Here is a 25,178-nt window from a genome sequence, read left to right on the forward strand (position 1 = left end):
AAGACGAGCGCGGGAAACCGCCATTTTGTAAACAAAAATAAAAATAATTCTTTGTGTTTCTCAAGAAGGTTGCGAAGATGCCTAAGCGTGGTAACATCAACGATTTCGATCCCGATGTGGAAGATTGGGCCACGTATGTAGAACGCATAGAGATGTATTGTAAGGCAAATAAAATATCAAATGAAGATAAAGCATTAACCTTACTAAACTCAATGGGTGCGAAGACATACGGGCTATTGAAGCATCTTCTATCACCAGCTAAACCGGCGGATCAGACTTTCGCTAATATTGTTGCTGTCCTGAAGGATCATTTGAACCCCACACCGCTGATGTTAGCGGAACGATTTAAATTTTATGCGAGAACGCAACTGAAAGAGGAAAGCAACGCGGAGTACTTAATTGAACTGCGTAAGCTAGCGAAATACTGTCAGTTTGGGGAAGGACTGACAGAGGCACTGAGAGACAAATTCGTGTGCGGATTGTCGAAAGAAGGAACACAAAAGCGGCTACTTGAAGAGAATGATCTTACACTTGATAAGGCTGTCTCTATTGCAGCATCGCACGAAGCCGCAGCGAGAGGCACTGCGGAAATGCAGCTGAAGGCAGCGGTACTCAGCGTAGATCAAATGGCTTTGGGTACAACGAAATGTTATCGTTGTGGGAAGACAACACACGATCAGAACCAATGCTGGTTTAAAAACCAGGAATGTAGAAAATGTGGCAAGCTTGGTCACATAGCTAAAGTATGCCGGTCAGGAAAGAAGACCAGCAACAAAAAGTCACCGCAGGAAAAGTGCAGCAAGGTACACAAGGTGGCTGAGAAGAGTTCGGATGAACCGAATTCGGATTCAGACTCCAACAGCAAGGAACTGGGTAGTCTGAGAATTCACAATGTGAGTAAGGAAGCTGACCGACAAACTATCTGGGTCACACTTCAGATAGCAAGGGTCCAGGTGAAGATGGAAGTGGACACCGGATCGGCGTTGACGGTCATGAATAAGCATGATTACAAAAGGTTATTCACACATATTCCCCTACGGAATACGAAGATAGTATTAAAGACATACACGGGGCAAAGAGTATACCCCATCGGAAGGATAAAAGTCAAGGTGAGACACAAGGGCAAAGAGCACCAAGGAATGGACTTATATGTACTACCTGAGGGAGGTCCACCACTTCTGGGACGGGAGTGGATCAGGAAAATAAATATGGACTGGCACCCCCTAAAAGCAATGACGGAAAGTCCAGAAAATGAGCGGGAAGTCCTGAGGTGTCCAACGTGCAACAAAATCTACAAACAAAGGGTGAAAAACCTGTTTCAGAAGCACGTGCTGCAGTGCGGAAACCAGACTTCACAGGAGGATGGTGACGGGAACAAAGCCCAGGATAATGATTCAAACAAAAGGAGGTACCCCCGACGCAGTGCCCGGGCCCACTCAACTACATTTTTCGGGTTGACTCCCTTTTATGGTGGCAAGTCATATGGTGAAGAGGATTTTCCATTCTACCGAGATCTTTCGGGGAAGAAAAGGGGAGAGCAGTCAACTCAAGGGCAGGTAGACGGAGCCGATGATCCAAGCACGTCTTCTGACGAGGATATGGAATACTACTACAACTTCACCAGAACTGTCATCACGTCCGATCGCGAGGGAAGACTCGAGCCGTGCAGTTTCTTTGACGGCGAGGAAGATTGCCGCCTACCCAGGATCAGCTCAGACTCTGGAACTGATGATGGTAAGATCAGCCCAGGTGCAAAAGACAAGTCTAAAATGGACTTGCAGTCTAATGATGGAAAAACGAAGGAGAGCATAAATGCTTCAGGAGAGAACAAAGTATCAGAACAGAATTCCACTGAACAACAACAACATAGTTGGACAGAGAATTCTGAGTCTGTCCAGTCTACAGACATGCACATTTCTGAGGAACACCGGGCTCGAACTCAACTCAATTTCAAATTACAACAGCAATTAGAACAAATGATTCGCCGTTTTGAGCAAGAGATGAATGCAAAGAAAAAATTCTTTGACACAGAGTGGGAGAATCTGGAAAGACAGCAGAAGCAGCTGATTGAGAAAATGGAACAGGAACACAGAAACCGGCTGCGCGATGTGGCCAAACGAATCAAAGCTGAGCAAGAAAGGGAATATGTCAAATTCATCGATCAGTTGAAAGCTAAGAAGAAAGAGCACCCTTTTGTGAGCGGTGTCAGCAGTAATAAGCCACTCAGGGAAGTGGTGGCAGAGGCAAAAACTGAAGATGCTGCAGAGATCAAGTTTGTTGCTGAAAGCGCTACTTCCAGAGCTTTGCTTCGAATTAAAGAATTGCCAGTTAAAATTGTGAAACCCTTAAGAGAGAAGATTGGCATGGAGAAACATCGTGTCATTTTCGAATGCAAGGTTTCCAGGCCAAATGCTGCTGTCAAGTGGTATTACAAAGGCAAAGAGATTCATCCCAGTAATAAATATGAGATTGTGAGTGAAGATGTGTACAGGAAGCTCGTTATTAATAATGTCGCTTTTGAAGATGAAGGCAACTACATGTGCGATGCCATAGATGACCAAAGCACAGCAAAGTTATATGTAGAAGAGCAATCAATTGCCATCATTAAACCCATATGTGATGTGGAAGTGACAGAGCCAAGTGACGCCATTCTTGAGTGTGAGCTTTCAGTTGCGGACGTGAAGCCTCCAAAATGGATACTAAATGGTGAAATTCTTCATGCTTCTAAAGATGTGGACATTGAGCATCGTGGCACTATTCATCGTCTCACTCTGAAACAAACAACTTGTAAGATGACCGGCTTGCTGCAGTTTATCGCAGGGAAATCAAAATCTGAGGCGAGGCTGACTATTAAAGAGCCTCCGTCAAAGGTAGTTAAAGAACTACAGAACATTACAGTGGAAGAGAAGCAGTCTGCTACTTTGAGCTGTCACGCACGTGGTCCCTCCGAACTGAGCCAAATCAGGCTGGAAGTAGAAAAACTTCCCAAGGTACTCGAGCCTTTAGAAGTCAGCAATGCTGGTTCTGCAGTTACGACAGTTCAAGCTGTTAAGTCCAGTGAAGGACTACTAGATGAGTCACCCCAGCAACAAGAAACTACTACACCACCGAGGCGTTATCCGGACCGAGTCAGGAGGCGCAGCCTCAGAGACTGAATCTGTGAACTGTTTTTACATGAAGTCGTGTATATATGTTATGATATTATGTTTAATGGGGAATATATACGTTTAAGCTAAAAAGGGAGGATTGTAGTGTATGTAACCGTTCCACCTTTAAGAGAACTATTTTGTAACCGTTCCACCTTTAAGAGAACTATTTTAAGGGTTGCACCACTTTATCTTGGCTGCTGTATACTGTGGTACCGGCGGTGACCACACCGGTATATAAGTGCTGTGTAATGATTTATTGGGCAGTTCCGCCCTGACCTTCAACCAGTAAAGACCTGTTAAAGTTTACTCTTGTGGTCTGTGTAGTAATTCTCAATATAACACACAGACTTAACACCTTCCACCCGATCACAGACCTTCCCTTTTGGTCTTTCTTCCCCTCCCCCCTTTCCCTGCCCCTGCACTTGCTTAAAATCTGTTACATCTCTAACTTTTTCCAGTTATGACGAAAAGTCATCGACCTGAAACGTTAACTCTGTTTCTCTCTCCACAGATGCTGCCTGACCTTCTGAGCGGTTTCCAGCATTTCCTGTTTTCATTTCAGATTTCCAGCATCCACAGTATTTTGCCTTTGTACAAATTAATACTTGTTTCTCTATTAATGCTTTTTAGCTTTTATGCAGTCTACGTATTTAGAACTGTTGAACGTTATCACAGCCACAGTTGGCAGATTCAAGTGCCTGACTGCGCTCTGACTCGAGTCCACAGCACACTGGAATTTCGTAAGATCTAAGAGAGGCACAAGAGAGTACACTGTTGAACCTGTGGCAAACCTACTAAACCATCTGCAAAGTAGTCTAAAGAAGATACGCTCTAATGAAGCCCAGTTAAATATTAAAGGTTTCCCCTTATTAAATGCAAAATTATGACTAATGGGGAATACTGGATTGGTAGGGAGGGAGCTGCAATACAGCAACACCAAGAGAGGTTCAGAACAGGCCACAAACCACAAGGGGGAGGAGTTAGCAGTTTGCATCACCAGCATTGAGAGATTTTGTTGCGACCACCTGGTGGATTCAACTTTCATTCTGAAAACTGCCATTACCATTTATTTATTTCTGATCCTGGGTGAGGATCAGCAAAGTGGAGAGCAAAAGACCTCCTGATAGAAGGAAATGCATCATACCGATCATTGCACCTCACTTTGGTTGGAGGTCCTGGATCATTGGCTACTTTTAATACATGATTAACCCAAAAAGGACCAAATACATTCCATTCTAATACACAGCCGTTTTGAGAAATAATCTAAGATATTACTTTTATTTTCAAATGATCTATTTTGTAGATGTTAACTGACATGAATTACTATCTGTCTTGCTGTCAACCCGTCTCCGCCAGTTGTAACCTGGAATCAATTTGCTACAGAATTAGTTATAGCAGCTGACTACCCCAGGCTGACGATACATTGGTCTTCGTACCAAAGTGGCTCAATATTTCCATGCACAATTTTTTAATTGCATTTCTTTAAGGTAATTTACTTGCTGACAAGTTATTAAAAACAGATGCCATAATGAAAAAAATGATCACGAAAAGCTTCAGTAGTCCACAAGTTTTAAAACTTCATATATAGGCAGAGAAAAAAAATGGCAATCTTAAAATAAATGCAATTTAAATGAATTTACTCCTAATCAATAGGGATTCCCAAATGGACAACAAAGGCCATAACAAAACAGGAGACAACAACTGCCAAGAAGCTAGGATATTGCATTAAACAATGCAGTGTTCACTAATTAGAGCAAATCTAATGAGAAGGACTGAACATACACAAATAAATTCTTGTTTATTTCCAAGGATATATTCATGAGAACATTCCTTGTTTATTAAAACAGCTGTATTTCTGGGAATCTTCTTCCCACCCTTACCCCTGTCCCAACACCATCTAGATTTTGCTAGAAAACAGCATCAATTTAATAAAAATGTGATCTGACTCCTCAGCTCAAAATGAGAATTTCAGTTTCTCACTATATCATGCACGTTTCATTAACCTGTCTGATCTAGTTACTCCAGGAGTGGCAGACAGTGACTCCAATTGCAGACATCCTCTTCCTTTCCCTTGTTCCCTTAAAAGGCAACAATCTTTCCAACATGGGATTTTTAACTTAGTAAAGTATCAATTGTTATTTAACCCAATGAAGTGGCCGTTTTCTTCTATTTATAACGGGTCAACTTCGGCATGGCCAAATAAGACACATTCCAGTCTGATCTGCTGCTCCACCACCAATGCTGTAGGATTTGACTTTTTTCCCCTGTGAACGTACAACCAAGTCACCTTCCTCCATTGTAAGTAGAAGGTCAACTCTTGCACTGAAGCAGAGATTACAACAGAACAAGGATTTGTGAATTACTGTGAATGTACAAAGAATGGTGTCCTTCAATCCAATTGGCAGTCTGTGTAACAGATTTCTTTAAAAAAAAATGGAAACAACCTGAGTTTTATATTTGTCACTTTGAAAATAGCTAAACTGCCAAACCAAAATACACATTCCTGTGACCCCAAAATGATATTTTCTGCTTTTTGGTTCAATACATTTTGTACCTAAACAGGTTGAGTAGTAGCTGTCAAAATAATATGTTACTTTCCACCTCAACACCCTCACACAGTTTACTGATTCAAAAGGATTTATATATTCCTCTATTTCAGTTAGAGGGGTAAAGTTATTCTTTACGCGCAATCGGCAATCCAGGCGCAAACTGCGTTCAAAATTGCGGTGGGTTTCCAAATTGAATGTTTTGTTCAGGTTTCCGCTCAAAATAGAACCAGCGCAATCGGGCAATGTTTTAGAATGTAATTTTTGTTTTCTTGCTTTAAAAATATTCCTTAATGTATTTAAGTGTGATAACCTGGTACAGCTTTATTAATATAGCTGAAAATGGGATTATCACCAAAAAAACATTTTTAATAAGTGTCCATCCAACAGCTGAGTAATTTGATTTTAAATATTTGAAAATGACTAAAAAACTAGAGAACCATTTACTAGTTTCACTGGTGTACAGTAGTCAATTTCTTAATAAATTAAATATTTTAAAGGTGCCTATTAGTGTCCTTGTGCCTAAAATAAACAGCCTAATTTTAAGAGCCTCTTCGAAGGGCCGCAAACGAGTGCAATTAGCGGAAACTCGCCATGGTGGTTAATTTAATCGGGGGCGTGGCCAGCTTCCAGCGCAACATTTTTTAAACTAGCACAAAAGATCGCGGAAACTCGAGTTACGCTAGACGTAACTTGCGCTTGAAATTCCTCGACCTTTGGTGTTGGTTTGGCCGCTTTCGGGCAAACTGCACTGAAAAAACTAGCGCAACCTGACGGAAACTCCAGGCCAAAATGCTTAAAAAAATTATAAAATTGCCAAACCACGGAACAAAGTTACTACCAGTGAAGCTTTCTTTTACCTGAATATATTACTAAATCCAGATCAGGTTTCTCCTGCTCTTTGAGAAAAAACTACAGACACATTTTCCTTATCTTGAAAAATGAAAAAAAACAGGTTGTACAGGTATAACTTTGGCGGGTTCCCAGAAACAGATGCAAATGACACGTAAATTTAGAACAAATAAAAAAGCTGCATTTATTTCAAGCAACATTTGTTCAGACTCTTGAATGGAAAATTAAATTAATGTCCAAGTTTACCCAAATTTTTTTACTGGAATTTACTGAATGAAAACAGCACCTTCACAGCAAATGATTAGAAACAGAAACCTTGAAATATTTGAGCTTATGCACACAGTTTGCACACCATTTTCCTAAAAAAATAATCTCTTGCTTTACCACTGAGCTTCTTCTCCAAAATCTGCACAGATTATTTTTAATCCAGACTTCTCCTGCTTGTTTTATGTAATGAAACTTCACTCTATTTAAACCGTTAACGGTTCTGCTCTAATCTAGGTAGCTAACCTAAACTCTTCATTGCTGAATCACATCTGGCCAACATGTATGATCCACCATTAACCACTGATAGGATTTACTGCCAACTCCCTCTATTTGTTTGGAATTTGACACGAGAAGTATCATGCAATAGAATTAAGGTGGTGTCAGTTGAACACTTCTTATTGCTAATTGGAATAACTTAATGACATTCGAAGCTGGTGATGTCAGATGTAAATGTACTTTGGACAATTTGGACTTCGGTATAAGGAACATTGGGGCAGAGTTTCTGCTTTGGGCGCAATTGCTGATCTGGGCCTAAATTGCACCCAAAATTGTGCCCATTTTGAAAAGTGTTTTCCACCCCTCCCCACCGGGTTTCCGCTCACTCATTTGCATACTGCTGAACGCAAAATCTGCCATGAACCAATGCAATCGGGCAGCATTTTAAAATGTAATTAAAAAATAGCTTCAAAAAGTATACCTTGATATATTTAAGAGTGGTAAATTGGTGAAGTTTGATTAATACAGCCGAAAGTGTGTTTTTCAGAAAAAATAAGCATTTGTAAGCAGTGTCAATCCACCACCACCTGTGAGTAACCCAATTTTAAATGACTGAAAATGATGTTTAAAAAATATACAAAACTATTTTCTAGGTATATTGGGGTACAGTAGTCAGTTTCTTAGTAAATCAAAAAAAAACATTCAAAACCTTTTAAAACATACCTATTATTGTCCTTCCGCCCAAAAGATCCAACTTAATTTTTGGAGCCTCCTCGAAGGCCCGCAAGCGAGCGCGATTAGCAGAAACTCCCAGTGGTGATTAATTCACCCTGGGGGGTGTGGCCAGTTTTGTAGGTGGGGACGGCTTCTAGCGTGAGTTTTTTTTTAAACTAGCGCAGAAGATTGCGGAAACTCGGACTGCACTGAAAATTCCACGATCTTTTGAGCTGGTTACGCCGATTTTGGCAAATTTCCCCCCCCAAAAAAGCACAATTGAGTGGAAACTCCAGGCCATTATCGCTAAATTTGCAGACAACATAAAAGTTGGCAAACAGTGAGGAGAACTAGAAAAGAAAAAAAATACATGCAAGTAATGAGAGGATACACTTGATGGGAAAGCACTAAGGGCTGTTGATGAACAGGGCTCTGGGAAGAGAGAAGGGCAGTGCGGTTAGTCTTGCATTGCTCTAGCAAAGAGCCATCTCAGGTACGATGAGCCAACTGGTCTCCTTCACTGCTGCAAAGGTTCTTCAATGGTTTAATGTTGATTACCTAATGCATATATAGTCTTCCCTGTAGTGTATGTGCCTTTAAGAGCCCCCTGTGTACTGTAATGCCGGTAATGGCCACTCGGGCTATATAAGCCTGTATATTGTGTTGTATCAGTTAGTTCACCTCCAGACTTTGTTCAGTAAACACCTGTGAAACCAACTCCTGCCTTCAGTGTCTCTATTAACACACGGACACAACAGTGGCGACGAATTGGAAACGGACTTACCTGCAATTCGGCAGCACCTCAAGGACATCGATTCCTCAGACGTCCAAAGTCGAAGAAAAGCAAGAAGAAAAAAAAAAGCTGTGGTTTCACCAGCTAGCCGAGCTGGTGGCAGGTACTGCAATAATCCTTCCTGGGCGGCGGGCTGGGGCTCCATCGGCTGGCTCTGCAGCGAGGCCAAGCAGCGAAGGCGGAGGCAAGCAGAAACAGACGGGGGGGGGGGGAGAGCACTCGGGAGACGGCCGGCGCTGCAAAGCAGGTCGGCGTTCGGACCTAGCAGAGAGAGTCCGGCGGGAACGAGTCTCCACTTGTAAATAAAAAAAAAAATTCTTTTTTAAACCGCGGAAAACAGCGTTGTCAGCAGCAGCAGTGGCGGGAAAGCGCCATATCTTTTCTGCAGGAAAGAAAGAAAAGCGTGGGAAGCGCCATTTTTTTCCAGGATGCCTAAGGCTGGCAATATTGATGCTTTTGATAACGATATAGAGGATTGGACCACATATGTGGAAAGAGTGGAGGTATATTGCACCGCAAATGGAATAGAAAATGATAAAAAGGCGTCAGTACTTCTAAATCTAATGGGCGCAAAGACATATGGGCTGTTACGAAACTTAATCACTCCAGCCAAACCAAAGGACAAGAATTTTAAGGAAATTGTTGATACCCTACAGGAGCACTTAAACCCAACACCGCTGCTGATAGCGGAACGATTCAAATTCTTCAAGAGGAATCAACACAAGAATGAAAGTAATGCTGATTACCTCACCGAATTAAGAAAGCTATCAAAGCACTGCCAATTCGGGGCAGGACTGGCAGATTATCTTCGAGACAAATTCGTCTGCGGTCTCCTAAGTGAAGGAACACAGAAAAGGCTGCTTTCTGAGAAAGATTTGACACTGGACAAGGCTTTCAGTATGGCTGTATCATACGAAGCAGCCGCAAGAGGAGCTGCAGAGATACAGCAAAAGACACAGGACTTCGGCACCCATGAAATGACACAGGGTTTCGAGAGATGTTATCGCTGCGGCAGATCCACCCATGACCAGAGGGACTGCTGGTTCAAGGACAAAGCATGCAGGCAATGCGGAAAGATTGGACACATTGCACGGGTATGCCGATCTGGACAAAAAAAATCCATGGACAGGATAAAAAAAATCAAGAAAGAAAAGTACAGAAAGGTACAAATGATGACGGACAGTAGCTACGAAGACCAGAAGAGCGATAGCGACTCTGGAAACAAGAGACTAAGCTGTCTCAAATTACATAATGTAATTGCCAAAGAAGATTACCAGACCATTTGATTTCCCTCACGATAGCAGGGTCCCCAGTTAAAATGGAGCTAGATACAGGATCAGCTCTGACCGTCATAAATCGACGGGATTACGAGCGGCTATTTCCGCATATACCTTTAAAAGACACATCCATTATCTTGAAAACATATACGGGGCAGAAAGTATACCCCAAAGGAAAAATAAGGGTGCCTGTTGTATACAACGGCAAGGAAGTACAGAAGTTGTATTTATATGTTCTACAAGATGGTGGTCCACCGCTGTTGGGACGTGAATGGATCAGGAAGATACGTTTAGACTGGCACTCCATTCAGGCACTGACGGTGACCAGTAAGGAAAAAAATGATGATGACGTCATACCTGAACGATTAAAAGACATCTTGGCCAACGCCAAGGAAGTGTTTCAAGAGAAACTAGTAACCTTGAAAGGCATCACCGCCTCAATAAAAGTGGAAGATGCGACAATTCCCAAGTTTTTTAAGGCAAGGCCGGTGCCATACGCAATTCATCCAGCAGTCGAGGCAGAGCTGGAGAATTTGGAAAAGGCAGGCGTATTATCCAAGATAGATTGGAGCGAGTGGGCAACACCCATCGTCCCGGTCATGAAGAAAACGTTGAATAATGATAAATCTGAAGAACAGAGAAAAATTCGCATCTGTGGAGACTTCAAGGTGACTGTAAACCCGGTCCTTCACATGGTACAGTATCCTCTTCCGAGGATAGAAGATATTTTCGCCTCACTATCCGGAGGGAAACGTTTCACCAAAATTGACTTGGCACAGGCATATCCACAGATGGAGGTTGAAGAGGCCTCTTAAAAGTATCTCACGATAAATACACACAAAGGCCTGTACCAGTACAATCGACTGGTTTTTGGAGTAGCATCAGCTCCAGCTATCTGGCAAAGAGCTATGGAGCAAGTCCTCCAAGGGATTCCGGGGACTCAATGCTACCTAGACGACATCCTTCTAACAGGAGAAAACGACAACGAGCACCTTGTCAATTTGGAGCAGGTGCTCACTAGGCTGAGCGAACAGGGCCTATGAGCAAATAGCCCCAAGTGCGAATTTTTCCAGAATCAAATATCATATTGTGGCCACATAATTAATAAGGAAGGGTTGCATAAGTCACCTGAAAAAATTGAAGCGTCATAAAAGCCCCAGCACCTGAAAATGTTTCACAATTAAGGTCGTTCCTGGGATTAATAAATTACTATCATAAATTTTTACCGAACTTATCAACTCTTCTGCACCCTCTTAATGAACTGCTACAAACAGGAGTAATTTGGAAATGGAGCGAAGACTGTAAACGTGCCTTCCATAAATGCAAAGACTTAATCACGTCCAAGGAAGTTTTGGCTCATTGCAACCCATCACTGCCAATCAGACTAGCGTGCGATGCATCCCCTTACGGCGTAGGAGTGGTATTATCGCATAGATTCCCTGATGGCTCGGAACGGCCGATAGCTTTTGCGTCACGCTCATTGAACTCAGCTGAGCGTAACTATGCCCAAATCGACAGGGAAGCACTCAGCCTGGTATGGGGAGTGAAGAAATTCAACCATTACCTACACGGACAAAAATTTACCTTGCTGACTGACCATCAACCCCTCATCTCCATATTCAACCCTAAAAAGGGTGTTCCCATTATGACAGCGCAAAGGCTACAGAGGTGGTCCCTTTTTCTAGGGGCACACCAATATAACATAGAATACAAAGGATCAAAAGAGCATGGGAATGCTGACGGTTTATCGCGCCTACCGTTGCCAACGGTAGAAGAGGCACCTACAGTAGACCCAGTGGAGATGTTCCACTCTACCATAGTCGAATGTCTACCAGTAACAAATTCTGCTATTGAAAGGGAAACGAGAAATGACCCGACTCTCTCACGAGTCTACAATTTAACATTGAAGGGATGGCCAGCACATGGCGAACCACTGTTGCCAGCATTCTCGCAAAGAAGAGAACAGCTGTCAGTGTGCCGAGGAACCTTGATGTGTGGATCCAGAGTGGTGATTCCACCCAAACTCCAGGATAAAGTTCTAAAGGAGCTTCACGAGGGGCATCTGGGTGGAGTGAAAATGAAGAACCTAGCCAGGGCGTTTGTATGGTGGCCAGGTATCGATGGAGACATCGAAGAAATGACCAAGAGCTGCCTAGGATGCCAGAAGGTCCAAAACGCTCCACCACAAGCCCCTCTACATCCATGGGAGTGGCCCTCATCTCCATGGCAAAGGGTACACATCGACTTTGCTGGTCCATTTATGGACTCAATGTTCTTAATCGCGGTTGATGCACACTCCAAGTGGCCGGAGGTAATAAAGATGTCCTCCACCACCACGGAAAAAACCATCACAGTATTAAGGACCATATTCACCAGGAATGGGCTGCCTGAACAGATCTGTTCTGATAATGGACCGCAATTTGTGTCCGAAGAATTCAGGAAGTTCTTAAAAAACAATGTGGTTAAGCACTACACGTCGGCCCCATACCATCCCGCCACCAATGGATTGGCTGAAAGGTTTGTCCAGACCTTCAAGAAGGCCATAAAGGCCATGGGTAATGAAGACATAAAACTTCAGCATAAGGTGGATAACTTCTTGTTTGCATACAGGAATGCAACACATATGGTTACAAACCAAACTCCCGCCATGATGTTCTTCAATAGAAGCCTAAGATGCCGGCTGGATTTGATCAAGCCAAACATCAGAAGGGACGTGGAGAACCGGCAATTTCAAGGCATGAATGAAAGGCCAACTAGAACCTTCCAGATAGGTCAACAAGTTTTGGCCCGGGACTACCGTACCGAGAAATGGCAGCCTGGAACTATTTGCACACGACTAGGACCGCTGATGTATACCGTGGACATTGGAGAAAGCATAATAAGGTGCCATGCTGACCAAATCATAGAGTCATCCGAAAAGGGACAACCTACACCACAACTCTATACGCCTAATGATGAAGTAGAGATACCCATAGTATCTACCTCCGATCCGGTGATACTGGAACCAGATGAACCCGACACTGGCATTCAAGCCGAATCAGCCTTGCCAAAAGAACCTACTACACCACCAGAAACTAGTACACCACCGAGGCGTTATCCGGACCGAGTCAGGAAGCCTCCAGAGAGACTGACTTATAATTGATTAACTGCAGCAATGTGTAGATTATTGTTCTTGTAACATGTAATTAATTACTTAAAATATTATGTACTGGTTGGCTAAAAGGGGAGGAATTGTAGTGTATGTGCCTTTAAGAGCCCCCTGTGTACTGTAATGCCGGTAATGGCCACTCGGGCTATATAAGCCTGTATATTGTGTTGTATCAGTTAGTTCACCTCCAGACTTTGTTCAGTAAACACCTGTGAAACCAACTCCTGCCTTCAGTGTCTCTATTAACACACGGACACAACATTCCCGATTAAGGGAAATTAGTTCAGCCTCCATTACAAATAATTACCCCAGTGTACAAATGAGTAGGGAATCAGGACACTGCCCCCAGAAGAATTTGGGTTGTATTGTTTTACATCATTCCTCTAGTCCCAACAATTGTATACAGGACATTGTGATATCTCAGTTACTTTGAAAGGAGGCAGTTGCAGTAAGCAGAGTTGACAAAAGAAAGAATTCCGGACGGAATTTTAATCGGGAGGTGGGTTGGGGGTGAGGAGGCAAAAAAGTGGTCGGGAAACCCGGGAGAATGGGATTCCTGCAGGCCCTGCCGAATTTAACATTAAAAACTGGAAGTGGGTGGTTTGGAGGCGGGTTGGGGTCGGGATTCAGTTTTTTTTTAAACACTTTAACCTCCCACCAGATCCCTACCCACCCGTTTTTGAGGGTTAAAATTCCCCCCTACATGTCTTAAGTAGCAAAATACAAGAGCAGCTGGGTCACAAAGAGAAATGAGAAGCAGGTTGGAAGATTTGTTTGTAGAAGTCGAATTATATTCCAAGAATGAGGAAGATCATATCAAGGGTAGGTAACCTAACATGATTCACAGAAATGCACGATTCCAAAGTAGTAAAGAACACAGTGGGGGAAATCTTGTGTGAATCAATACTCAGTATCAAGTGCTTGTTAGCTTAAGCTGCAAGATTTAGGTAAAAATACTCTTTAAAGTACATAAGTTACTCCATCAAGTTGCTATGTGGTTAACAACAGAAAACCTTTCAATATTGGCATGTGATCTAGACGCCATGAGAGAATAAGCTTTTCAAGTTTCCTTGGTAGATCGCAACTAGCTTAAATACAGCATAGTTCAATCCATTCGAGTTAGCTAGATACCATTTAGTGATAGATTTACAACAAATTTGTCAAACAAAAAAAGCTATCTACCTAGATCAGTGAAAAGTCCTTGGAGGAAAAATTTGGTATCAACCATTTTGGGGCTAACATCACCTAGGCGCTAAATTTAGTGCCGGCGACTGCAAAATTGAGTTTTAGCGCCCCAAGAGTGAAGTGGAGCACTAAATCAAGCGCTACACACTTTTCTTCGGGCACTAACGTTGCAGAGCTGGGCGCTACCTTCAGAGCGCTACTCAAGTTCCGGCGCTGTCAATTAGAATGTCGTCAGACAGACTGACGCCTTCCAGTTCTTAAAGGGGAGGTTTAATCATGCTGCACAGCCTCACTCTGATCATTGCTGCTTTTGAACTGGGCTTGCATGGAGCTGCAATCCTTCACCTGAGAAGTAATGGCTGATCAGAGGACGTAGAAATGTTCAGAGCAATACAAGTGAAGAAGCTGTTAGGGCAACAACAAAGCAAAAATTGAGAAAATGTGAACGCAGCCAAAACGCTATCTGATAAGCCAGCAATGAATTTGACCTCCCAGTAAGTGATCCCTTTAAATAGCACCCTGGGAACGACAATCCCAGGTATCAAAGCCTGTTATTTCTGTCGTTCTCAGTGGCAGGCAGTAAGTCAGGGGAAGCAACTGAATTTCGCATCCGGGCCGCTAACGGGGCGTTGCATACTCATTGATGTCACGGTCTGAGCGGCGCTAGAGGGCCAGGCGCTACGTGTTAGCGCCAGCACTAAATGCCGACTGAATTTCGTGGGCGGTTTTGGAATTGCTGCGGCCAGGCAACAAGCCCTTAGCGCCCTGCCCGGGCGCTAAGGTACCGAATTTCTAGCCCCTTGGTTCTATCCATGAAAAAACTAAAGCTTTGTAATCATCAACAAAATGACACTTCTTTCCTCAATGAGTAGACATGTATTGATTGGTAAACTCTGAGAACATAATACTGAGAGAAATGAAACTCAAAGATTGTTGGGTTTAAAGTTCACATGCGGTCTTGGGATTGCCTTATCTGAATGCCAAAAAGTACCATCTGGATCCTGCACCAGAACATGAAGCTTGCCAAAATTGTGCGCCATGGTTTAAGTGAGCAGCGTAACAGTTTTGAAAACCAGTAACATAAGGTCACTTAAAAAGACTTGAGAGACTTGACCACTTTTTGTTGGATTCTACTATCCCGTTGTGAATGTGCACATGTTTGAAGTTTTTATCCATCAGTTACCTGGATGCATTATTTAAATTATCTGCATAAACATAACCAGCTGGAATGTGTCTTTCAGAATGAAGATGAATACCTTGAAATACAGCATGGGTTGAAAACTTCGTCCTTTTGCAGATTAAAAAAAATAGGGAGAGCAAATCCTAACGTTTTTCTCAACTAAGGTCATCTCACCCATGGGCAACAATTTAGGCATCTATTGGGTCAAATGATCCTCAACAGGATCGCTTTCTGCCTGTTGCAAGAAAAATGCACCAGAACATCGAGGAAACCCATGGCAACTATTAGAAGCAGCCTTCCCCATAGTTGTGTATCTCGCTACCTTGGAACTGTGTAGGGGACTGATTGAGGCTCTGCCAGAGTTTCTCAAAACTCTTCAGCATTGCTCCTTCCCTCATCTTCTTTCCAAAGACAATTTCTCTACCAAGTAGGCTTGTGCTCCTGATGGTGTCATGGCTTAAGCTGCAATTATCTGTATAACTCAACCGAGTTAACTTAGTTAATTGCAATTCCTATTTAGATTGGGTCCTAAACATACATCCAAATATGTACATTTTTGGAGACTGTGTCAGTGGTGGAGGGGAAAGAATGAGAGGGGTCTTAAGCAAGTATAATACATCTGTTCATGGAATATTATTACTGGATTAACCACAGGTGGAATCACAAAGGCTTCTTCCATAGCTGGGAGACCAAATAAAATTTGACAGGCCTGTCTAGGACAGGACCAAACTGACCTAGGTTTTTCCAAAATAGATTTGGTGGGTGCTGATTATGGTTTTGAGGAGAAAAACCTGAAAATTGTTAAATACATTGGATTCAGAAGAGTCATAGGGGAAAAATTGAGTCGTGCCCCCTTTGGGGCGCTTAGCGCCCCGGCGAAGTTAGCACCCCCTTTGGGGCACGACTCAAATTAACACCCCCATGGCCAAAATTCGTCGGTAGCACCCCAAGGAGGAAGCAGGGTGCTACTGGAAGCGTCTCGCCTCCCTCTTGGGGTGCTGTGAGCGAATATCGCAGCACTGCAGGCCTTCCTCCCCTTCTCAAATGGGAGGGGCCTTGCGCAGCGTGACCCCAGGGCCCAGCTGGGCCACCAGGGATCACAGTGCCAGTAAAAGAGCCCGGCACTCAAGAGAAGTGCAGCCAGCACTCCACGGGGGGGAGAGGGGGGGGGGCTTCAGAGGAGGCCGGGTGCGGCAATGGGGGCAGATTGGGGGCAGATGCTGGCAGGCGGCCAGCAACAAAAATGGCCACCCAGCACCTTCCCTTTAATTAGCACCGCCCCGGCCTCAGGTAGGCCCCCCTGACCCCATCAGACATAGCATCCGGCGGTAAGTCAGAGGGTGCTACCAAAGATTGCAGCCGGGGCGCTGCGCATGCTGATGTCATCACCGGCAGCGCAGCGTTGCGGGGCGCTAACGGTTACCTCTGCCGCTAATCTCCTGCTGAATTTCGCGGGAAGCGTTGGCGGGGCTGCGCCCGGGTGCTAGGTGCCTTGCACCCCATTAGCGCCCTATTGGGGCGTTAACGGGAGGCGCAAAGCAACCAAATTTTTAGGCCATAGTTTAAATGAAGGTTCTCATGGATGTAAAACCCCAATTCCTGTGTTTCTTTCTATGATTTAGAAGCAACTCGGGTATTACAGTTGGTCATTATTAATGACTGGACTTCAGAATGCAAGAGGTGAAAGTCTAAGGGCCCGATTGTGTGGGAAATGGTCGGATTCCCCGAATGTGGGGTTCTGACCCACAAAAAAATGTCAGCCAGCTGCACGCAATTTTCCCTCAAGTGGCCAATTAATTTCCAGTGTGTGGACAGCCTTGCTAACTGTCCATTTCCAGTCAGAAAGCCCCACAGTATGATGTCATCATTCGTGGTGCTTTCAAGGTCCACAGCAAGCATTGCTTCCTCTGTTGGCTTCCAAACGAACCATACAGGATGGCAGAGGAGCCTGCAGCAGCTGTGGCCAGTGCCAGACCCCAAGCTGCCTCCAAATTCGATGAAGCTTCACTGCAGGCATTATTGGATGGGGTTAGGGCCCACAGGGAGGTCCTCTTCCCTAGGTCAGGCAGGAAGAGGCCTCCCACTGAGACCAAGGCTGCATGGATGCAGGTGTCAACAGATGTCAACTCGAATGGGCATGTAACCTTGGCATCACATCTCTAACTCCTTCCTCTACTCCCCCACAGGACCATCCAGAGCCCCCGTCCCCACTGTGAAGGAGGAAGAGGCTGTGCAGCTGGACTCCTCAGAGGTAGCTCCAACCTCTAAGGGCACAGCTTCAGCAGAAGTAAGCACACTCAGCACTAGCGCAGACACTCACACCTCGGGGGGACCTTCGGGACATAGAGTAGTGTTGTCACCTGGTGTTTCACAGCTCACAAGTGAGCCTCAGCAGATTCTGGAGATAGGGACAGCAGTGGAGAGTCCTCGTCGGAGGGCGCAAGACTCTGCCAGCTCAGCTCAGCTGCGTTGCATGTCGACTCTCTACCTCTGGGTCCATCTGCAAAAGAGGTGATGGATCTCCATGCACAGATGCAGGAGTCTCTGGCAGGTTTTGTCTCCAGGGTCGCTGCGAGTGTGGAGCGAATGGAGGAGTTCATAGCGACCATGAGCAAAGCCTTTGTGGAGTCATTGGCGCATGAATGCATCACCACGGAAAGGTTGGCAACCTCCATGGAGGAGATAACTCGCCAGGGTACGGAAAACATGGTGAGTGCTCATAAGAGAATGACATCTCTTGAGGAGCGTTGGCCATCTATTGAACAGAGAAACCAGACCTTCATGGAAGTCCTTCTGAGTAGGACTGCCAGTGCAGAAACGGGTCCCCATGGCCCCCTAAAGCGCAGCAAGGTGCTCTCAAGCCACTTCCAAGTGCTGGCCCCTTCTGGCCTGTGCAGCTTCAGGTGAGTGAGCAGCAGCCTGGTGCTCCTCATGCTGTTGCCACCTCTGCTGCTGGAGATCCTCTAATGGCAAGAAGGGAAGGAAAAAAAGGCGTCCCATGCTTCTCGTAGATGCCTTCGCTGAGGAAGCGCTGAGTGAGGGTGGCGAGAGGGGCTTCCCAGGAGATCACATTGGAGAAGTGTGTGAGGCTCCAACCTTCCACAGCTGTGCCTAAGGGCTTGAAGAAGTAGCCCCAAGCCTGCAGCAACAAGGTCCTTCACCAAACAAATGCTCTCTGATTAAATCGCAGCTTTCCCGAATGACCTGCAGCTGACAGCAAGCAAGCCGGCAAGCTTCATGCCAGGTTTCATCAGCGGGGTTCCCCGCAGGCGTGTTTTAGCATGGGGAACCCTTGAAAATAGCAAGGGCCCCTTAAAATGGCATTAAACATGCCAATAATTGGTGATTAGGGTCCCGACGGCCAGTCCCGCCAGCGGCGGGCGGGACTGATTCGGGTCGCGGAGAAACAGCGGTCCAAAAGTCGGGCGGGGCGGGGAATCAGGCGGGGGGGGGGGGGGTCGCGACCCCCTATTTCTGCGAATTTCGGCCCCCGCCCGTCTGAAAACCCACCCAACGGCTGGCAGAAAACCGGGGCCTAAATCTTCATTTGTTTCTTGCTCCTCTCTATTATCAGATTCAAAATTCACTTGCTTCAACCAAATTAGCACCTTCTGTTGATGATTGCAGCATGGGAGAGTGGAAGGGGGAGAGAAAAGAGAGCTTTAGTCCACATATGCATCATTGGAAGATTTGTTACTAAACTATGTCATGGTCAAAGTCTGATCTGTATTTCTGCTGAGCAGGGCCTCACAAATATATGGTGATGTGATCAAATTCATCTCAAGAAGCTTTAGTTTTTGAGAATGGCCTCAGTGGGAACTGGAGTCAATTGAATTTCCTGCTTGTTGCTACAAAGAGCACATCTGGGTCTACTTTGGGGTTGGTATACTCTCCAAAGCTGTACTGCACTGACTGATGTGGCATTGCTCATAACCAGCACAGCTGTCATGGTTCACCTCAGAACATCAGCTGATGTTCCTGAAACAAAAGACTAGATCAGCATTGATGCAATATTCACTTGTGTCTTCTCTTTCCAGTGCCAGGTTTACTGAAGTGACTACAGAGTCAGCTGACTACAAAACTTTACAAGTTATGCTGGAAGATGTTGTGTGAGCCTTGGCAGACCTCAACACCTCCTTAATCTTCTCAGATGACACAAAATGCAACTCAGTCAGTGCCATTACGGAGGACCATTTCTAGGAGCAGCTCCAAACAACTCTTCAATGACAGTCTGTCCTTCAGTTGGACATTTTTTGTTGAACCGGTGGTTTATTTTCAACATGGAGCTATGGGTGCAAGTGACCCTATCTCAAAGGATCTTCTTCCAGTGAACTAAATGTCTTGATGAAGCCTGTGATTGATTTGGAACAGACTGTGCGCACCTCTGAAAGCTGAGTGATGAGAGGAGCCACCACAAACACAAATACTGTGCTTGGGTCAGTTGGAAAGATCTATGGCAAGATGGGCATATCTTGAAACAAGGCATGTGATTCATGTGGACATATAGAGATTAAGGGAATATTAATTGATGAGGCTTTCATCAATCAATCAAAATGTAAAAACAGCAAAATTTGAGACTGGTTGATGATGAGTTGCAAAGTCAAAAACTCAGCAAAACTTTGACCAAAAAAAGGACCAAAATGCATGCTGAGCCTAGTTTATGCTGAAATGTGTGGAAAGTAATCAGTGAGTATGAACTTTTCAATTTTGTGCCAAAACAAGTGATTTACTGTTGATGGAAGGAGAGAAAGAAATAATGTATATAGCAAGATAACAAGGTTTTATATACTAAAGGATTTTCAAAAAACATTCACTATCGCACCAAGCTCTTCAATGGACAGCGTCCCACTGGTTTTTGGCTCAGCTGATAGCCTATTAATTTATTGTTAGAGATTGTATTATATTCGACAAATAAGGAAGAAGCAGCTCTTTATTTTTAAAAATGTTACTTAATGTTGGATATACAGACTAGTTTTAAATATATCTAATGTGGTTGATTGGTTATAATACTTATTTTTACTAATTCACATAGACAACTAATTGGGCAACATTGGATGCTCTGCAGAAGGTAAACACATTATGGAAAAAAAGGCAGAGATGGAGGCAAGCCAGTGGAAACTTAAGCCCTGAATAAATTTAGAACAAGATGCATATGTCTGCTTATTGGAGATTAGTATAACCTCTGGTTGATGAACTAATTAGATATTTCATTTTTTATTTCTGAACTAATCCTTTAATCACTGAATTTCATTACAGTTCTTGAAATAAACATTTTTTAATATTGTAAGCAAGCAATGATATTCTGTCAAATTGTATCACAACAATCATGGTTCAATGATTTCATTAACTGTGCGAGACTAACAAAGAAAACTGTTCAGATTGTATCCTTGCCCATTACAAGGATGTGCTGAAGTCCCTAAATGGCTACTAATCATTTGGACACCAGCAAAGTTATTACCGACTGATGCCAAAACAACTGAAAGGCTTCCTTGTTTTGACTAACCTCTGTTCAGTGACGCTGAACTGTTGATATCTCCCGTGATAAAGGAAGACTCGGACTGTTTTCGAACTGTGTCATTCCACATCCTTCGAATTCGGCTCTGGAAGAAACCACAGAACAAAGGCAAATGAGTTACTGATTCCAGTCCAGCACAGATATTGCACGAAACAAAGCAGCTCCAGAGAGTCCTCCAGAAACCTCCGGACAACAAATCTACACATATCTCTCAAACACAAGAGCTCATAGACACCATGCCATCTCACATTAGGGTGCTCCCTTTTCCCTGAAGTTTTTAAACACAAATAAAATTGATGCATTTCCAAAAATTCTCCTACAAGCAATAACATGAAATCACTTCTAAATAGGAGTGTGAACATCCTTTCAGACAGCACAAGCACAATGAGCTAATTAAAAAACTGAAGAGATATTATCGTTAATCCTTTCATCAGCCAGGCAGCTGCCCAAGCAGATACAAAAAAATGTCAGAGTTTGTAAAGCACTGTGATGTCCTTTAATTTTCAGGGAGAAATTTCCAAGTTTTCTTTCCAGCAATGCTTTTTCCTCCTATCCCCACCCACAATTTTCCCCCTCCTCCTTTCCTGAAGTTGCTGATTCATGTTCGGGTTTGATTCCAACGGATGATGGTCAACTGCCACTACCTCACCCAAGGGGCCTTCTTTCAGCTGTGACTCTCAATAGTGAGTGTCTGTAGGCTATTACAGCTGAGCCTGATCCTATCCTCAACCAATGTCCACAAGTGCACATTCCAGCACAGGTCACTATACACCAATCAGGAGCAGGAGCCGTGCAGGGAAAACCACATCTGAACCAAACAGGACCCCAACAGTCAGGCCGAGATCAGGCACCCACTGTAAAGATAAATGGTCAACTTAGTACTTTGCAACAGTTTGTTGCTAAACATTTATGCTTCTCTCTGGAGGTAGCAGTTTTCAGCATAGGAAGAAAGTTATGTTCAGTTTTTAACCAGAACATAAGAATCTGACATATCACATATTTACTCCCCAGGATGCATCTCAAACTGCTCCCAACTCTTCCCTTTATGCAGGTGGAGATGTGGCAGAACAATTTTGCTTTGTTTTGATTACACAAGGTCAAAACACAGGTGGAGGAGGAAAAATGATGGTGTTACCATTGTCCTATGAACTTTTTCTTTTGTGCTTTTCTCCCTCACATATTGCCTGATAGATAAAATTAATGTCTTATAAAACAGTAACAGTTAGGAGAAATAAGCAGTGGTCTGTGCATGTATACAAATGTATTACATAGGATATACAGCACAGAAACAGGTCATTTGGCCCAACCAGTCCATGCCGGTGTTTATGCTCCACTCGAGCCTCCTCCCGTCTTTCTCATCTAAATCGATCAGCATAACCCTCTATTCCCTTCTCCCTCATATGCTTGTTGAGCCTCCCCTTAAATGCATCTATACTTTTCGCTTCAACCACTCCCTTTGGTAGCGAGTTCCACATTCTCACCACTCTTTGGGTAAAGAAGTTTCTTCTGAATTCCCTATTGGATTTCTTGGTGACTATCTTATATCGATGGCCTCTAGTTATGCTCTTCCCCACAAGTGGAAACATTCTCTCTGTATCCACTCTATCAAAAGTTTTAATAATTTTAAAGAACTCTATTAGGTCACTCCTCAGCCTTCTTTTTTTCAAGAGAAAAGAGACCTAGCCTGTTCATCCTTCCTGATATGTATACCCTCGCATTTCTGGTATCATCCTTGTAAATCTTATCTGCACCATCTACAGTGCCTCTATATCCTTTTTATAATATGGTGACCAGAACTGTACGCAGTACTCGAAGTGTGGCCTAACCAAGGTTCGATACAGGTTTAGCATAACTTCCCTACTTTTCAATTCTAGACCTCTAGAAATAAACCCTAGTACTTGGTTTGCTTTTTTTATGGCCTTGCTAACCTGTGTCACAACTTTTAGTGATTTGTGTATTTGTACTCCGAGATCCCTTTGTTCCTCTACCCCACCTAGACTCGCACCCTCCAAGTAATAAGTGACCTCCCTATTCTTCCTACCAAAATGTAATACCTCACAGTTATCTGTGTTGAACTTCATTTGTCAATGATATGCCCATTCTGCAAGTTTATTAATGCCCTCCTGTAATTTGTTGCGGTCCTCCTCAGTATTTACTATTCCCCCCAATTTAGAAATTGTGTTTTTGATTCCAAATTCTAAATTGTTAATGTAAATTGTGAACAACAGTGGTCCCAGCACTGATCCTTGTGGTACACCACTACCCACCTTCTGCCACTGTGAATAGCAACCTTTTACCCCTACTCTCTGCTTTCTGTCTTGAAGCCAGCTAGCTATCCATTCTGCTACTTGTCCCCTGACCTTGTTCATCAGTCTATTATGGGGTACTTTATCGGAGGCCTTCTGAAAATCTAGATAGATTACATCTACTGCATTACCATTTTCTACTCTGTTACTTCTTCAAAAATTCAATGAGGTTGGTCAAGCAAGACTTTCCCTTTTGAAATCCATGCTGACTATTCATTTCTATTTTTGGTTTCTAGATGTTCTATTTTCTCCTTTAGTAGGGATTCCATTATTTTTCCTACCACCGATGTTAAGCTGACTGGTCTATAATTCCCTGGACATGTTCTATCCCCCTTCTTAAATATAGGTATTATGTTAGCTATCCATCAATCCTCTGGCACCACACCTTTTTCTAATGAATTATTAAATATGTGTAGTAATGCCTCTGCTATCTCTTCCCTAGATTCTTTTAAAATGCACGGATGCAATCCATCCGGACCAGGGGTTTTATCCTCTTTAAGGTTGATTAGTTTATTTAATATATCCCCCTCTTTTTATTTTAAATGCACTTATCTCATTACTAATCTCATCATCCAATGTCATGTCCACCTGTTCTATCTCCCTGGTAAATACTGAAGCAAAATAATTATTTAATATTTCTGCCCTCTCTATCGTTACCTGTGGTATTATCCTGTCTATCCCTTAATGGCCCTATTCCCATCCCAACCTTCCTTTTTTTTTATTGATGTGCCTATAAAATATTTTACTATTTTGTTTTATGTTCCTTGATAATTTAATTTCATAGTTACTCTTTGCCTTCCTAATTGTTTTTGCTCCTAATCTCTTCGTATTCTCTCTTATCATGCACTCCCCTGCTGTTATGTACTTAATGTATACCTCTTTCCTTACCCTCAATTGTTCCCTTATGGTTTTATTCATCCATGGAATCTCATTAGTGTTTAGTTTGTTCTTTCCTTTTAGCGGAATATATTTTTCCTGCACTCTGTTGAACACCGTTTTAAATGTTTCCCATTGCTGTTCTAAATCGTTCTTTGCCAATATTTTATTTTCCCAAGTTCTATTCTCAGCCCCTCAAAATCAGCTTTTCTCCAATCTATTACCTTGGTTTTCGTCATACTTACGTCCTTCTCACTTATCATCTTAAAGCGTATTATAGTCAATATTGCCTAGATGTTCCCCTACTTTTACTTCTCTTATCTGCTCTGTTTCACTCCCCATTACATAACTAATAATGAATCCTCCCTTGTTGGGCTTTTTACATATTGGGTTTGAAAGGAGTCCTGTACACATTGTAGGAACTCCATTCCCTTATCCCCTTTACATACCTCTTCTGTCTAATTAATATCAGGGTAGTTGAAATCCCCCATGATTATTATTGTATGTTTTTTTACTAATTCGTCTGCATATTTCTTCCTCCACCTCCCTTCCACTATTAGATGGTCTGCAGACTACACCTATTAGTGTGATTGATCGTTTATTATCTTTTATCTCTATCCATATGGATTCTATTTTTGTCTTGTTGATAGCTGCGTCACTTTTTTCTACTGTTATTATGTTATCCCTAATAAGTACAGCTACTCCACCTCCCCTTTTTACCTCTATATATTTTCTAAATATGTTATACCCTGCAATGTTTAATTTCCAGTCCTGAATTTTCTGTAGCCATGTCTCAGTAATCCCTCCTATGTCTGGTTCCTTGGAACGCATGATTGCCTCCAGCTCCCCTGTTTTATTAGACACTGTGTGCATTGCTGTACAGAGTTAACTCTTTTTAATAGGATTTCCTCTCACTTTACATTTAACCATCTTTTTAGATTCCTGTTCTATAACACTATTTATTCCCTTGCCATCAATGTCCTCCCTTTCTTTATTCTTTCCTATGCTCTCTTTTCCTGTTTTGTTTATAATTAGGCTGGTTACGTTTCTTGTAGATCCCTTCCCCCATCTTACTACAGTAGTTTAAATCTTTGCCACCACACTATTTAACTTGTTTTGCACCTTGCAGTGAAGCTGAAGCAATATTGAGCTGC

The 25,178-nt window shown here is 43.2% G+C and overlaps 1 protein-coding gene across 22 annotated transcripts in view; it reads right to left on the reverse strand.

The window, feature by feature from the left end:
• LOC147124680 (adhesion G protein-coupled receptor L3-like) overlaps positions 1-25,178 on the reverse strand; it is a 783,432-nt gene that overhangs the window by 29,005 nt on the left and 729,249 nt on the right. For all 22 annotated transcript variants that reach the window (XM_085991353.1, XM_085991371.1, XM_085991380.1 and 19 more), the window contains one exon: positions 20,831-20,927. In XM_085991353.1, coding sequence (XP_085847479.1) covers positions 20,831-20,927 — 97 coding nt within the window. The remainder of the gene's footprint in view (positions 1-20,830; positions 20,928-25,178) is intronic.

This window comes from Somniosus microcephalus, chromosome 1 (assembly GCF_052327205.1).
Source record: "Somniosus microcephalus isolate GS21.2 chromosome 1, FLI_Smic_1.0, whole genome shotgun sequence".
Taxonomy (NCBI): Eukaryota; Metazoa; Chordata; class Chondrichthyes; order Squaliformes; family Somniosidae; genus Somniosus; species Somniosus microcephalus.